Here is a 16,333-nt window from a genome sequence, read left to right on the forward strand (position 1 = left end):
TAAAAACAACTTGTCACAACTCCTTGCCAGAATTGAAAGTACTTGGGAATGATAAAAACCAGTAGCTCTTAACAAAAGGCCAGGACCAAAGCTGGTTATTTTCAGTGTGAATCACACTGCAGTGGCACTTACATTGAGCTGTTGTACTGCATGGGAACAAAAAAGTCCTCAAGAAACTTTCATAGCCAGGACAAAACGCAAAGATAAAGCATAAAAGTGGGGGCTGAAAGACCAAAACAGTGGCAGAAACCCAAGCACAAGCAATGAGATTTAAGAGAGGACAGAAAACGCATTTCAGGTGTGTCTGTATATATATGCACATAAACATGCATGGAGAACCCTTGATCAGTCTAGGAAAAGACAACATGGAATCAGTTATAAAGAGATTCCAGATGCACCCAAAAAAAGCACAAGTGATACAAAACCCCTCATCTAGGTACTAGAAAGAAAAATACAGCATATATTTCACCTGTGACTAGAAAAGGGACTGACTTCTAGGGAAATCAGGCTGGCATAAATACTATAGATATATGGTATGTTCTTATATTTTACCCATGATGTTTTTCATTTAAGCTTTCTGAGGCCATGGATATACAGAATGGAATGGAATGGAATGGAATGGAATGGAATGGAATAGAATAGAATAGAATAGAATAGAATAGAATAGAATAGAATAGAATAGAATAGAATAGAATAGAATAGAATAGAATAGAATAGAATAGAATAGAATAGAATAGAATAGAATAGAATAGAATAGAATAGAATAGAATAGAATAGAATAGAATAGAATAGAATAGAATAGAATAGAATAGAATAGAATAGAATAGAATAGAATAGAATAGAATAGAATAGAATAGAATAGAGTAATAGGTTACTCTAAAGTAAGAAGGCTCAACCTGGCACCACTGCTCCCTTCTAAAGCATCTCCCTCCTGATGCCCAAAAGCTAGGCTGGAAATAAATCCCACAGAGTGGTGTCCATGGAGCAGGTATTTGTTTATTGCACTGCTGCAGGTGAGGGGCATTTGTCCGCCTAACTCACCCACCCTTCTCAAGTGCTGGGGTTTATTTACACAGAAGTTTTGCTCAGTGTTACTGTGTCACTACAACATCAGCACACACCCCAGGAATTCATTTACATTGTATAAGCTCATGGTTACAGACAATTCTTTTGCCCTGTGCTTGTGCCTCCCCAGCTCAGGGGTCACCGGGGCTCTTTGATGAAGGCTTCCAAAATCTTCTCTGCATCTGAACTTTTCACCTTTGCCTTCAGAGCATGTGCAGTTACAGTGTTCCTTGGTCTGTGTGGTCCTAACCTGCCTAAATTCTTTATTTTGTGGCCAATTTGCTTTACATTTGCCAATTTCTCATTAGTACTATACTTATCTGTCTCTAAAGCTATCCACCTGGTGAGTTTTTTCTTCTTTTTTTGTCTATTCATCATTAAACAACTAGTTAACAATTTAGTAGCCATTACACTGTATAGAAAGTTATTTATATCAAGTTACACAAGTATAAAAAGCTATGATCCAGGTTATATAGGTATCAGGTTATAAAGATATATAAAAAGTCATGACTTAAGTTATATGGATATCAGGTTATATAGATATCTTATAACTCAAGCTATATAAGCTTTTGTAACTTAGATCAAAGTTTTATAGGCATCACTCCAAGGCAGCTGCTCATCATGGCCCGTGTTGCAGGCTTAACACCCTTAACAGTTACTGCAGAGCCACGAACTTCAAGTATAACTGAGAATTTAAAAGTGCAAATACCAGCTCAGAAACAGGAATCCTTGCCCAAATTATTCCTTCTGCATAGTTTGTTGGTTTTTAAGAGGAATCCAGGTCTGATAAGGTTGTCTGGGGTTAGAAGCAGATCCTTCAAAACATGAAGGTTTTGTTGCAACCAGAACAGATGGAGACACACAGCCCACAGAAGCAGCAGCTGGAAAAGGCAGCTGCTTCATTTAAAGCACGCAGCAGCTCTGCTGGTTTTAGGTAGTCTTGTTAGCCTGGAACAGGAGTGGAGACTGCTCAGGATGTGGTAATGAATGTGCTATTCTGCTGCCTCTGCAGCTGAGGAAAACACAAGATGTTCAGGAAGCGTCCCTTATGACACTGGCTTAGGAGCAAAGCCTGTATGACATTTTGAATAAGAAAATTAAGCTGCTATGAGCATATCAAATTGTGAGAGTTAGTTAAAGCAAAGTCCCTATCACCATAGGGAACAAAACAACCCTTATTTTTCTTAGTTTCATGTCATGACTATGTAGAAAAACATTTTAAGATGACAGCTTCTGGTTGGTTTCACACCACTGACCTGCTGATTGCCAAGATCCCATCCATTGTGCATCCCCACTTCTAGGGAAAGTTCCTGTGCAGCCACAGCCTCTGCACTAAATGACTAATGACTAAAGAAGGGAATCCTAGGAGGGAAAAAAACAACAAAACCTAAAAAATCCAAAGGTGCAGAAGAGACACACAGGAAACTTTTACAGATGTTGATGTATTTCATAGAAAGGCAATGGGAGTTTTTTGGGGTTTTTTTTATGGAGTAGATCCTCCTTAGCCAATAACCTCTTATTGCTTAATGTTCCCATTAAGGCTGGACTCAAAAGGGTGGTCACAGCCTGAACAGATGCATCAGAGCTTGATTCTAACTGTAAGGTGCCCTTGAAAACCTACACAGGTGATGAAGAGAAAAATGCCAATAATATCTATCATTAGCAATTGTAATATCATTTCTCATTTACCATAGTGTCACCTCTCAGAAAAACCAGCATGGATCAGCCATGATGAGTGTAGGGACTAACACCTTTGAGTATCTGAGAAATGTTATACCCTTTTCACCTTGAAATTTTCACAGAAATTCTTCACCCTGTCCGTGGAATAAATAAAGCTATTGCTGCATCAGAGGAAATCTGAAGGCTGATCTGGAGGAAGAAAGCTCATTAATCTCTATGATGAGATGACAAGTTCACCACACAGCTAGAAGCACTGCACCTGTGTTTCCATTCCATTTCAATTACTTTCTTTGTACAAATAATAAAACTGAACTTATCATCAAAGGATGATGAGTTATAATAATTAATATAACAAATATTAATACAGCAGATTTTTGATCATCTTTCTTACAAGCAAGATGAATAAAAATTAATTTGATGAGTGTACACTGTGTCCCGTCAGACACATGGATGGGTGAGTAATTTCAGGCTCTAATTCAGGTTCCAGTGTTCAAAGCCAAGGTCACTCTGGACAGTCTTTGGGAAGCACAGACCCCAAACGCTGATGTCTTGATTAACCCTGGGAGGCACCTACTCTATAAACACAGCAGAATCTGGTCATTTACACCAGTACCCCTGCAGAGCAACAAATGAAAAGACATGTCACTCACTGAAAATTTAGACTGGGATGTGAAGCTGTGTGGAAAAAATGCAGAAGAGTCTCATTGATTTCTATAACTGCCAGATCACTTTCTTCTTCTGACCATCTCTTAAATATTTCATGGTCAGGACCAAACAAATATTCCACTGGAATCTGGTTTTGGCTCTCATAGACAGCATACACATGTTGTGGTGATGATTTGAAAGCTACAAAAATTCAGAGTAATGTCAGAAGCTGTTTTTTTATGAGTCAGACACATAATACACACACATTGAAATCCATTAATTTCTTGACTGAAAGGTTAAAACTTCTGTGAAAGGCTTAGGGAGAAAACATTCTTTTTTTTCATAAACAGGATGAGGTCACTTGGAGTGTGAAAGGAAGAATAAATGAAATCACATGTTAAATCAAAATGTTAATATTAACAGCTGAAGGAAGAAAAAAGAGGATGGAATTCCCATCCCTAAACTGGCACTGAAGACTGGTTCAATGACTATAAAATACAGTGCAAATCTGAGGGCAAGAAAATCCCCCTAACAATAATTACCAGGTCCTGGTATTAGCAAGAAAAGGGCATTTTTATCATTACAGATGCACCTAGCAGAAATGTTATTACCCATTAAAGTCCCCCATTATTCTGCTGTCGGTTACCATCTGTTAATGAAGTCTTCATGATCTGACAGCTCATTCTTTAATTGTCACCCTGTGCCAGTCTCTGGTTCACAGCACACTGTGAGCTGAGCCTTCATATATTACACATTTCATGAGCTGAGTTTTCCAGGCTTCACCTGACGTGATCTTTATCTCCTCCCTAAATGACATCCTCCTACGAAGCCAGCCAGTGGCTTCAGAGAATCCTTTGTGGTCTGATAAATTACAGATTTCTGTGCTACTCTGGCAGTGGAAGAGTATCCTTCTGATCAAGCATTTCTTTCAAAGTTTGCAAGTCTTCTTGAGACACGTCAACTTGAATGTTTGTCGTTAAGAGGTATTTAATGCTAATTATCCTGCCATTCCTCAACTCTCTCTCCGGAGTGTTTTTTTAAGTTTCCATAGATACCAGCTCTGCAGCTCTGTTAAATAGAACCCTTTCATAAAATTGTATTTTAACCCCTCAAAAAAAGACTGCTTATACCCAGAAACCTGTACAACTACATTTGTTTTAACACCTCCTATGCTCTCTGATGCCTCTCAGATGCTCCTCTCCCCATGTGATATTCCCACCACTACCCAGAGTGAGGTGATTCATGTGTGTGTGGCACTTTAATAAAAGGTCCACAAATATTCAGCACACTGAGAGGGAAGCCAAAAAAGCTAGCCAAAAGGAAACTCACAATGAAACAGATTTTAATTACTTCTTTTCTCAATTTTAGATGGCAAAATCTCCTTTTGCAAGGAGCTGTGTATATTCTGGAATTCTACAATTAGAGCATTCTCCTGGGAAATAAGAAGAAAGCCAGGGGTTATTAATCAAAAACCAAAGCAGGTGTCCAAATAACCAGGCTTCAATTCCCTCTTCCCTCACTCTCCCTGCAATATCTGTCACTGCAGCACCTCTAGAGATTTGGGGAACTCAAGCTCAGTTTTCTCTTCAGTCTTTCAGCTTCCATCCTGAACACATGAATGAGGAGAGGGCTAAATGGTTCTACCTCTGCCACATCACAGAAGGAAACATGAGCCTCAGACATGTTGCAATATAACCAAATTTCACCCATGTAACTCAAACACGTTGTCTTTTCAGCTTTGAATGATCTGACATCAGGCCAGGTCTGTGCACTGCCTTCCAACACAAATGGCTAATTCTGATATTCTCTTTTGAATTTTATAAAATGTTTCTGATATCCTTTCCTCCAACATACCAGGTATCTCAGTTTACTACCTTATGAATGAGAGTTTTCAGAGTTGATGTTCATTATTTAATCTTGCATTGTCCTGCTAGATACAGGCTGGTCTCAACAGCAAAGCCCTAATTATGTTTCCCTTTGATGCAAGAATTCATCATCTTGCTCTGGTTATGATCAAGGCTGAGATTTTGAAAACTAAGGGCTAATATAAGAACATCTAAACCAGATTAGGCCCAGTGACATAAATCCTGTCTCCCACAGAAAGGTTTGCTGAGAAAAGAGCATGAAAACAAAGCAATCATAAGGAAACTTCCCCAGAACACCCTCCTAGTCTCCAAGGATTTGCAGCACAGAGAATTCTTGAGAATGAAATTGCAGATTTGTGTGTAATTACCCTCAGTGGATAAATTTATGGTCAGAATTTACATGAACTTTCAGTATCCACTGTGCCCAGTGACTTCTGATACAGATAAAACGCATGCTTAGAGATGCTGGGGAGAATATTGTGAGTCTGTGCTTTTTATCAGCTTGCAATGGAAATACCTTCCTGGCTGGGGCCAGGGGAGATACAGAGAGCAGATGTGCCTCCAGTTTATTCCTCAGGAATGCTGGAACAGCAGGAGCTACAGAAAGCAGCCATGCCTCCAGCTTATTCCTGGGGAATGCCATCTACTGGTGGAAAAGAAGGTGCTGTGCAAATACACTCAAATGCCAGAAACACGGTTTGCCTAGAACTTGAGTATCACTCTGGCTAGAACTGCCAGATTAGCAGGATTATGTATCTGGACATTATCAGTGCAAATGAAAGAGGTGATGAGCCAGGGGGAAAAGGAATTTTTCCAAGGATTAAGGAAGAAGGAACTAAAAATGTGAAATAAGCCACAGTCTGGGTACTCTGATTTTTGCAATTCTTTCATCACCAATACAATGTTAAGAGATGCTTTTGGAAGTCTTTCCAACCCTCACTGACTGTAACCAGAGAACATTTTCTCTTCTTTAATGTATTTTCAGCCAAGAGACAAAATGGGGATGATATCCTTTGATGCTGGCAATATAAATTAAGTTGCCTAAGTGAAATATTGATGCATGAAGTATCCAGGATGTGAAGCACACCAATGCCAGACATTCCAGACTGCTGAACTGGTAACACAGGGTAACAGGAATAACAGGTGAAACTGCTGAAGGAATCCAGAAGGAGCAAAAGGAAATAAAACTACTTGTATACCTGTATTTTGTTACCATGCTTCTCAGTGCTAATAAAATTCTGGTGTAACCTTAAGGCAATTGCCTATGGGATGACTTTCTATTTATTGCAGCCTAATTACCCAAGTCCATTAGTTAAATAATTTTTCAAATCTCTCATCTGTATTCATCAAAGTCACAAGTCTTTCTTCTTGACGAATTGTTATTAAAACTATAAAGCCAGACATCGGGGAGATCTCAGGCTCAGGATGTTTGGATGAATTCCCACAGAGTGGGACATGACAACCATGGCCTCCCCTGAACTGCACAGCACAGAGCAGCCCACTCACCCCAGCCTGGCCCCTCTCACCTCCCTGGTTCTGCCTCTGTCACATGTGAGCACAGCAGGGCTTCACTGAGCAGCAAGTCACACTAGAAGAGGATGGAAAACAGTTTCTTGATGTCTGAGCAGGCAGTGATGCCTCTCATCAAGAAATTACAGTTTGCTTTCCTTCTGCCAGAGCCATTCCCTTCCAAGTTCCTAAAAAGCAGGCGGGGATAACCACAGCTGCTGCTACTGACACCTACACCCAAGATGCCAAAGCCCCATCCCTCTCTGGACTAAGGGCTAGTGGGTGTTTCCTTACTGAAGAAAAGAAAATGCCTCCTCAGTAAATGGTGGTAACACTGTGTACTCTGAAGCAGATGCCCTTCCACTGGCACTGATCAAACAGCTGACTTTTCTCTGCATGTGTGGGAACAAGAAGAAAATGTGAACTGCATCATATGCAGGAAGACTTCTACAAAACATTAAAAAAAATGAAGGGAATCAGTAGGCAAGCAAAACCCTGGCTGGCAAAGGGTATAAGGCTAATAGGAAATGCTCATGGCAGAATCTAGTTTTCCCCATGCATTTAACTAGGATCAGCTCCGACAGCAATATTTGATTTCCCAGTTGATAAAGCCTTATAGGCAGTTTTTTAGAGAGAATTTAAAATCATTCCTCTTTTCCTGGCCAAATACCAATCACTCATAGCAAGAGGATCATTGACAACAGCCTTTAAATATAATATGGGGCTATTAACAAGTAAATATTTTGTCAAGATTTGCAAAACTACTAATGCATAGTTTCTTTTAAATAAATGAAGGTTACAGCTATGGCATCCCACTCTTGAAGGGTGCAACAATTTCCCTTTATCTTCAGTAAGGGTTTGGTACCAGAGAGCTTGTGGCACACCGAGAAAACTGCCCTGCATGTGAAATCTTAGGACTAAAAGTATCTCTGTAAAGAACAATAAGAAGAACATTATGTACACTGTGCTATTTGGAAAAAGCACAATGATTTAGCTTTAGGTTCAGATTCAGGCAAAGACTCAATGTAAATATATTTATTACCTTACTTAACTGTAGAAAGATACCAGCTGAGATCTTCAGCACCCTCTGGCTCAACAGGCTCTACAGCTGAAGTGTACCCCTCCTCCATGTGGTTTCCCAAGTCTTTTTGGAAGCTGATTTTGGCCTGTTCTGAGAAAAGTGATATCTGTCTGCAGTGTGGGAAAGTCATTCTGTTTTTCTGTCATTGCTCTGGATATTTTCACCCACATATACTCGAGTCATAGGAAATGGCATGATTCAGACTGCTCTCAGAAATTACTGAAGGATGTCTTTGGAAGTGAAAATAATTACCAGGAAATCACAGGGGAAAAAAAAGTTGAAATTTCAGAGCACACGGGTATTGATATGCCTTGGAAAACCACACTACATCTTTCATTTTCTTGGGCTATTGGCATTCCTCTTTACTATAATAATTTATGTTTCTTGCTCTGAGGATTAGAGAAAGATAAAGAACAAAATATGCTTTTAGAAAAAGACAGTAACTCACAGAACATGAAAAGAATCCTTTTTCAGGACAAAAGAAAATGCTTGAAGTCTGGGTTTTAAGACCTGCTGTTCTGAGAGTGCTGCCCAGCTAATGCACCCTTGTATCTGCTGTCTCCAAGGTCTCTGGATAACATTAGCACAGTCTTCAACAATAAGTCTCCAAAATGAGGAGTTATGGATGGATAGTTCATATTTTTTAGGAACAGAGTTTTTTAAGACATCAACTCTTGTCAAAGCAGCAAGGAGCATTAAAAGGCAGTAAAGGTAATTATGGGGCTTACTGAGAGTCTCAAAATCTGCCAGGAGGTAAAACAATACAAAAGACACTTCACATAAAGAACACAATGCTGCAAACTCATTGAGCTGCTGTAAAATTACTTTGCAATAGAGGAGTTAAAAGATATAGCAATTATTCAAGAAAGAATAAATTCTCCCATGTTTTCCTGGTGCTTGAGATATTTATTTTTTCTCTTTTGAGTCTCTTGGCCAACTCTTTATCTTTTATACACCACAACACAATCAGAGAGCAGTAAATATCACAAGCTTGATCTTGTCCAAATTGAAGTGAATGGAAAACTGCCAATGGGGCTCAAAGGGTAGAGCAAATGAGTCCCCAAACCAGAGGATAATAATAATAATCACTGTGGTAACAAGCTCTATTGTTCCTTTCACTTATGTTTTACATGGCTTTACTTACTTGCTTTGGGGAGATACTGATATGGGGACATGTAAAAAGAGTATTTCCCTCACACATATTAGATATGCAGATGCTGTTTCTGTCTCTGGAATGGGTGTATCATAAGCAGTTTAAATTGCAAACTATCCTCAGTGGAGCTCCTGATTTACAGGGATTAACTGGCCTGGAATTTGTACTTCTAGCATTGACAAAGGCTTGATCTTTCCCCCTGAGGAAAAGGCCAGTCTGCTGTTACCCTGAGAACACATGCTCCATCCCAGACAATAATAGAGAAGTTATTCAGCTGCTCTTGTTGTCTTTACCTGATGCCCATTGGAATAGTTCTCTTTAGGAAGCTGCTGTGATTGCTTTTAAACTGATTTCAAATTTATGCATTTATTTTCAAATTTATGCAAATCTTTTATACAAAAGGAGTTTACCACATGTGAAACACTGGCTGAATTAAGGGAAGATTATGCATTGGTTTTGAGCAAGTTCTGTTGTCTTTTAGTGATAATGGGGCCCTACCTAAGGCAGCAAATCCCAAAGTGTTGTCAGCCTCCATGGAACTCTCATGGAAAGGGAGGCAAAGCCCATCCCTCAATGGTCACATATTTCAAGGTAGATGAAGATCCAGTGGGTCAAATCAGGAGAACAGAGATAAAGCTGCATTTCCTCTTCTGAATTACCCTTCAAAACACCAGCCTGAGCAGCTCTTTCAGGGGTCACTGTGTCCCCCTCCTCCTCCTGGGTCTGGTTTATTGGAACAGAGCTGCCTTCTGTGGTAAAACTGGCTCCCTGACATCACTGCACTTTAAACACTGTCCAAGGCCACTGCCAGTTTTGAAAAGAGATGTCTTAGAAATACCTCGTTCCTTCAAATTTTGTTGAAAGGAGTAGCCAGGCAGGGCAGTGAGCCCCTGTTAGCGCTGTCCTGCAGGGAAGGGCAGAGGCAGAGCTCGGCAGAGGCTGGATCCCCTGAGGGCGAGAGGGCGCAGCCCGCCCGGCCTGGCAGGGAGCAGAGACCATGGGAGAGCCCCGAGGCCACGGGGACGAGCTGAGGTGCGGTGTAGGGAACCGGGCAGGGAGCCGAGCCTGCCCCGGCAGCGGCTGCGAACGGGCCGGGAGAGACCGGGACAGACCGAGAGCGTCCCTGCCGGGCGGGCAGCGGGCACAGGGCGCTCCTGCCCAGCCCCAGAGCCTCGGCTGCAGCCGCGGGCTCAAGTTTGGTGCTGCAGTCCCCTCTCCCCTGTGCGACCGCCGGACTCCAGCAAGTTTTGCCGAACCGGCGCCGTCCGCAGCAGTGGGTGCTGGGCTGGGGAGGACAGTGCAGGACAGGACAGGACAGGACAGGGCTGGACAGTGCAGGACAGGACAGGACAGGGCAGGGCTGGGCTGGGCTGGGCAGGGCTGGGCTGCACCGCCCGGCCCCTCGCCCCGCCCGGAGGGGCTGAGCGGGGCGGGGCGGTGCCGCAGCCGAGCTCCGGCCCCGGGCAGCGCCGCGGGCTCTCCCGGTACCATGGGCCGGGACGGGCCGTGCCTCAAGCTGTCCGGCAGCGCCTGTGCGGCGGGCGGGCCCTTCCCCGCCGGCACCGCCGCGCTGCTGGCCGCGCTCATGGGGCTGCTGGTGCTGGTCACGGTGCTGGGCAATGCTCTGGTCGTTCTGGCGTTCGTGGTGGATCGGAGTCTCCGCACGCAGGGAAACTTCTTCTTCCTGAACCTGGCGGTCGCCGACCTGCTGGTGGGTGAGTACCGGGGCGCCGCGGGGCGGGGGCTGGCTCCGCCCGTGTCACCGCCGAACTCTGTCCGCAGGCGGCTTCTGCATCCCCCTCTACATCCCCTACGTGCTGACGGGCGAGTGGAGGCTCGGCAGGGGCTTGTGTAAGCTGTGGCTGGTAGTGGACTACCTGGTGTGCACCGCCTCCGTCTTCAACATCGTCCTGATCAGCTTCGACAGGTTCCTCTGTGTCACCAGAGCGGTAAGGGCTGGGCAGGGGGTGCCAGCGGGGGCTCCGGGCTTGCCCTTCCAGGCAGGGGGGTCGGCTTAGGGCACCCGGCTTTCGGCGCCTTTCAGCCTCTCTCGGACAGCACACCAGACAGGGGAGATCGAGGCAGCTCCCTACAAGTCCTGGAAATAGTTCTGGGAGGGATCGGCTTTGCCAGAAAATGCATTTCCTTCTCACTTTTACAGTGGAAGAAGTACTCTGCTTCAGAAACAGGCGCAGGCTGTATCTGCAGAGGGAACAAGGTGTACTTATTTCCCCCCCAGCTGCATGTTGAATAAGCTTTGAAAGTGCTAGGCAGCTGAACCGAGCTGCTCCCCCAGGACACGGCCATGCCCCCGCTGCGGCACCAGGCAGAGCCCTCCGTGCAGAGGCTATCAAATTGTCAGGGGACTTGGATGGGCACGGCTGTGTATGGGTCAAAAGTGGCAGACTACAAATTATATTAATAAGTATATATAATATATATTATATATTATTTCTATTAATAAATCTTGCACAGGATGCAAATACCATGTCCATGTAATGGCCACAGAAATAGCTCAAGTCATGTTTGCAGCACGCCACTTATTAAAAAAGAAATATTAGACTTCGCACTTAATTTTCACCCAGACCACAATGCCTCAAAGTATTTTGTATGGTGTCAAGATAACACACTTCACCTGTTAATAGGTTTCACACTTCTACACACATTTCTTAGTTATGTTCCACCCACATTTTCTTAAAATGTTCATTTAGGTTTGTTGCTCATTTAAATCATAAACAATACAAAGAGAAGCTGCAGAATCAAGTCAGCAGTTTTACCAACTTCTTTTTGAAGAGGGAGAAATGAACAGATTAATTCTTAAAACAGTCAACACTCAGAATTCCTTTATTTTCTAGGTTCTGAATTAGCCATGAATTTTTCTTTCATAAACCAATCTCTCATGACTATGCACATAGTATAAATATATAAACTAGATGGTTTCAGAAACAGAAATGGATACTGGTCATAATAAATGAAAATAATCATCCACTTTAAAAGACTTCAAATTAATCCCTCATATAAAAATCCCTCCCCAAGCAAGAGTACAGAAAATGACTGTCAGGTTAGGGCAGTATGAGAATATATGAACAGGAATATCCGAAGTTCCAAATTATTTTCCCTCAATGAAAACGTTAACTTCCTCCAAGACTGCTCCTGAAATCATTCATAGCTTTGTTAAGGACTGCAAAATCAGACCCAATTCAGACACACTCAGGTTTCCTCAGCTCTGTGGCTCCTCTACCAGAACAGCACTGGCTGTGGAGATCAAGGCTCACAGATGGGGGCAGTAAATATGAACCCTGTACAGAATTTAAGGCTGAGGACTTCATATTCCAAATGCTGTGTGGCTGCTCCATGGAGACATGAAGGGTGAATTCCAAGCCACTACGTGAGTATTTGTCCAGTGCATCAGGGACAAACATTCCAGGGACTTAGAACAGAGAAGATGATCTTAACTTTAAGATTCTGATGAATTCCATTGCTGATATGGCTTACTGACTCAGTATCACTGACACACTTATTATTTCTGCACCTTAGCTTCTCTATTTTCTAAATAATGGAAATCAGTTGTTCTTCTGTAAAGCACTTTTCAGACCACAACACTCCATCTATACACCTTAACTGCAAACAGGAAGTCTACAAGTACTTCATGAAAGAATGAAATTAAGTATATCAAACAAAAGATGTTGTATAGTAAATTTTTTGTGTGATTTTCACATAAAGAAAAGACTCTACAAAGTAGAAAGGAAAGAACTGGCATGATGTTCTGTGAATTCAAATCCTTTTATGTATTTCAAATTATTAAAAAATTCCAAATAAAGGGTTCAATAAACATTCTTAACGATTCTGGAAACAGGTATGCAATTAAATATGAAGCAACTGGTGACAACCAAGTCTAGGAAGAGCAGTGGTTATTTCCTTTGAAGGAATTGGTTTTTGAGCTTTTAAGATCTGATACACGCTCTCAGAACTTATCCAATCACCTTGATACGGTTTCTTGGAAGGCATATTTCAAAAATAGCTTTTCTGTGATACCACTAAGCTTGGTCTAACCTCATCCCAAAACCAGTCCCTCACCACCCTCACGAGTGACCGAGAGAGCCATGCTCCAAAGCAGCCACAGAATTGTTTGGGATACGCGTAATGTGTGTGACTTTTGTCCCACAGGTCAGCTACAGGGCTCAGCAAGGGATGACCAGAAATGCAGTACTGAAGATGATGACTGTATGGATTGCTGCTTTTCTCCTCTATGGGCCAGCCATTCTCTGTTGGGAGCACATTGCCCAAAAGAGCATCCTCCCTGAAGGAGAATGTCATGCAGAATTCTTCTACAACTGGTATTTCCTAATGATTGCCTCTACTGTTGAATTCTTTACACCTTTCATCACAGTTATGTACTTTAACTTAAGTATTTACCTTAACATCAGGAAACGCACATTGCTCCGAAATGAAAACCTCTCACCTGGTCAAGAGGACTGTGAAATGAATTTCCAGGGGGAAAAAAGGGAACATGCTGTGTTTTTTGTAAAGCCAGATAACAAACATGAGAAGAGAGCAAGCAGCCCTCTTCCCCCAAGGAAAGCTCCAAGGCTTCAGGCCTCGGCTGAGCTTGGCAATCAGCCATCAAATCTGAATGTCAGTTGTGACCTTCCACCGCTCCAGGTGGACGTAAAGACCAGGCCTCCCAGGGATGGCTTCTTCAAAGCAACAGAAAGCCTTTGCCACCCCAGCAGCAAAGTGGATGTTGCCAACATCATGGCAAACAAATCCAGACTTTCTCGGGATAAAAGAGTAGCAAAGTCTTTAGCAGTCATTGTCTGTGTGTTTGGGTTGTGCTGGGCTCCATACACGCTCCTGATGATCATCAGGGCAGCCTGCCATGGGCACTGTGTGCACTATTCCCTCTATGAGATCTCATTCTGGCTTCTGTGGGTGAACTCAGCCATTAACCCTGTTCTCTACCCACTGTGTCACATGAGCTTTAGGAAAGCCTTCACAAAACTCCTCTGTCCAAGAAAGGCCAAAATTCATCCTGATATTCTGATGTGAAAAGTAGGAAGGCTGAAAATTAGTACATGTTGTATTTGGTGGGAACACCAAAAAGCAAGTATTGCAATACCTGCAAATATTTATAGAATGCTAGTTAGCAGGCACAAGTGTAGATATTTATGAATAGGTAGAAATACAGTCATCCATGTAGCTGGGAAAATCCCAGCAATGAAAAGAAAGGTCATTTTTCAAAGCTCTTTGAGAAATTACACCAACAGTGTATTTCCATATAATGGTGCACTAGTTTTGAAGTGCTGAGAACAAAAAATAACTTTCATGGCTAATAATTAGAGTTCAGGTTCTGTCTCTTTTAATAACTGTAAATATTTCTGTAATTTCATAAAGCATTAATCTTGGATCTGTTATATCTTACCCCAAACCCACTTCAAGACATCAAGGGTCTCAGTTGTTAAGTCTAGGATGCTTTCCCCACCTCCACTTAGTGGCAAGCCAGACAAGACATGGCCAACAATAAAAATACAGGAAAAGCATGGGACAGGAGGCAGCACAACAGTGATGTTACCAGAGAAGCTGAGCAACTGTAGCAGTTAAGGGAGCACTGATTTGAGTGGAAAAGATGATGGAAATAGAAGAGAGTGGAATATTTAGTAGAACAAAGTCCAGGAACAGAAGTATTAAAGGATTTTGAGCTTTGTAATAGGAGGTACAAGAATTGGTAACTTATACACTGGAAGAGTTTCACTAGGAGTTCTCTCCCTCAGCAGTGACTTCCTGCCCCTGGCCAGGATCCTGCATGGGCAGAAATCTCCTGAGGTCAAAACTCTACTCCTTACAGGGCTGAGGATAGTACTGTATGCTTGCTGTAAGGACAGAGTAAGTGTAAGTAGTCTACAAGATCCATGAGAGAGCTTTAGGTAAACTTCCCTTCCAGTAATTTTTAAAACATGTACAGTTAGACCTTTACTACTTCTGGATAGATTAAAAAAAAAAAAAAAAAAGTGTTGTTTTCCCCTACCCATTGAATCTTTCCATCCATCAAGTGGTCAAGAAAGTATCAGGTGAAGTGTTGAGATATTTCCCAGGTTATGCATCATGACTGGCATGACTCAAAGTATGTTACAATTTACAGCCTTGCTACTGCCCAGGAGTCTCTCTGCCATTGTGCCTGTGCCACAGGAGCAGCTCACACAGCTGATCCTGAGTTTGGAGAACATTTGTTCCACAAGGTGTCACATTGAGTATCACTAATGATAGAAGCTTTTCCCACCATCACCAGCATTTACTACATAACTTAACAGATGTTTTCCTTTGCTGACAAGTGATAGTTACTGAACAGCTCTAATTGTCCATTGCCACAGTCAAAATGCATGGTAATACAATTGATCTTAAAGTTTACAGGGAGTAAAATTATTTCGTTTGTAAACTTCCAATAAAAGTCATTAAAAGCTGTGGAAGAGTCCTAACTGTGTAGCCCTTCACAAGTGGGAGAGGGTGAAAAAGCACCAGTATACAACATTTGGGTGACTGCAGTTGAAACTGCAAAACTGGTATTTCAAAGACACTTCCTAAGTTACAAGGACTGACACTGAGGACTAAACAAACATGGTTAGCAAATACTGTAAACTAGGAGAGCATATCCCTACACTATCAACATATCCACATGAACATCATCACCACATTCTGCTATGGATGTGCTATAACAAAACAGCTTAACAGTTCTCCTATGAGGAATAGTTCCAACAGATACAGAGCAACATGAAGGTTTTAAAATTAGCATCAATTATAAACCTAGGGAAGTAAAGCCTTTAAATTATCTCCCCATTCATTCCTCCTCCCTTCAAAGCCAGACTTATTCATCAGTACATTAATGATCTAATTGTTGTCTACTCTGCAATTGTTTCCTAGGATTGCATTTGCCTTTTTCAGAAATCAGGGAGCACTAAATTACTGAACAATCCCACTGAAGTCTCATTTACTATCCAATCAAGCCAGGACACATTTTCAGAAAACAGTGGTCACTCAATGCAATTCCATCAGTTATCTTTAGAACACCACATTCAGTAAAGGCAAACCAGACAGGTCAGAACTTCCAGCAACTGGTATTAACCCATGGACTGGACCAGCTCTGCAGCAGCTGCCACTGGCCGTGCTCTACTGCTCAGTTTCCTACAGCACTGTCATTCAACTGCCACTCAACTCTCTGGCACAGAATCCTGTAGGATTCTTCCTCACTCCAGCTATGTCATAAAAGCATTCTGAAATGTGAGCACACATCATCTCAGCACCATGTGGGGAAATACTAGGTTTGCATCACAAACTCCTACA

At 42.3% G+C, this 16,333-nt stretch overlaps 1 protein-coding gene across 1 annotated transcript; it reads left to right on the top strand.

Moving 5' to 3' along the window:
- The first annotated feature begins 10,487 nt into the window (after positions 1-10,487).
- On the top strand, positions 10,488-15,462 carry LOC131582765 (histamine H3 receptor-like). Its single transcript, XM_058846234.1, has 3 exons — positions 10,488-10,713; positions 10,781-10,947; positions 13,166-15,462. Exons 1-3 carry the CDS (start codon positions 10,488-10,490, stop codon positions 14,045-14,047), a joined length of 1,275 nt encoding a protein of 424 aa, XP_058702217.1. The 3' UTR covers positions 14,048-15,462.
- The last annotated feature ends 871 nt before the right edge of the window (positions 15,463-16,333 follow it).

Source organism: Poecile atricapillus, chromosome 10 (genome assembly GCF_030490865.1).
Source record: "Poecile atricapillus isolate bPoeAtr1 chromosome 10, bPoeAtr1.hap1, whole genome shotgun sequence".
NCBI classification, from domain to species: domain Eukaryota; kingdom Metazoa; phylum Chordata; class Aves; order Passeriformes; family Paridae; genus Poecile; species Poecile atricapillus.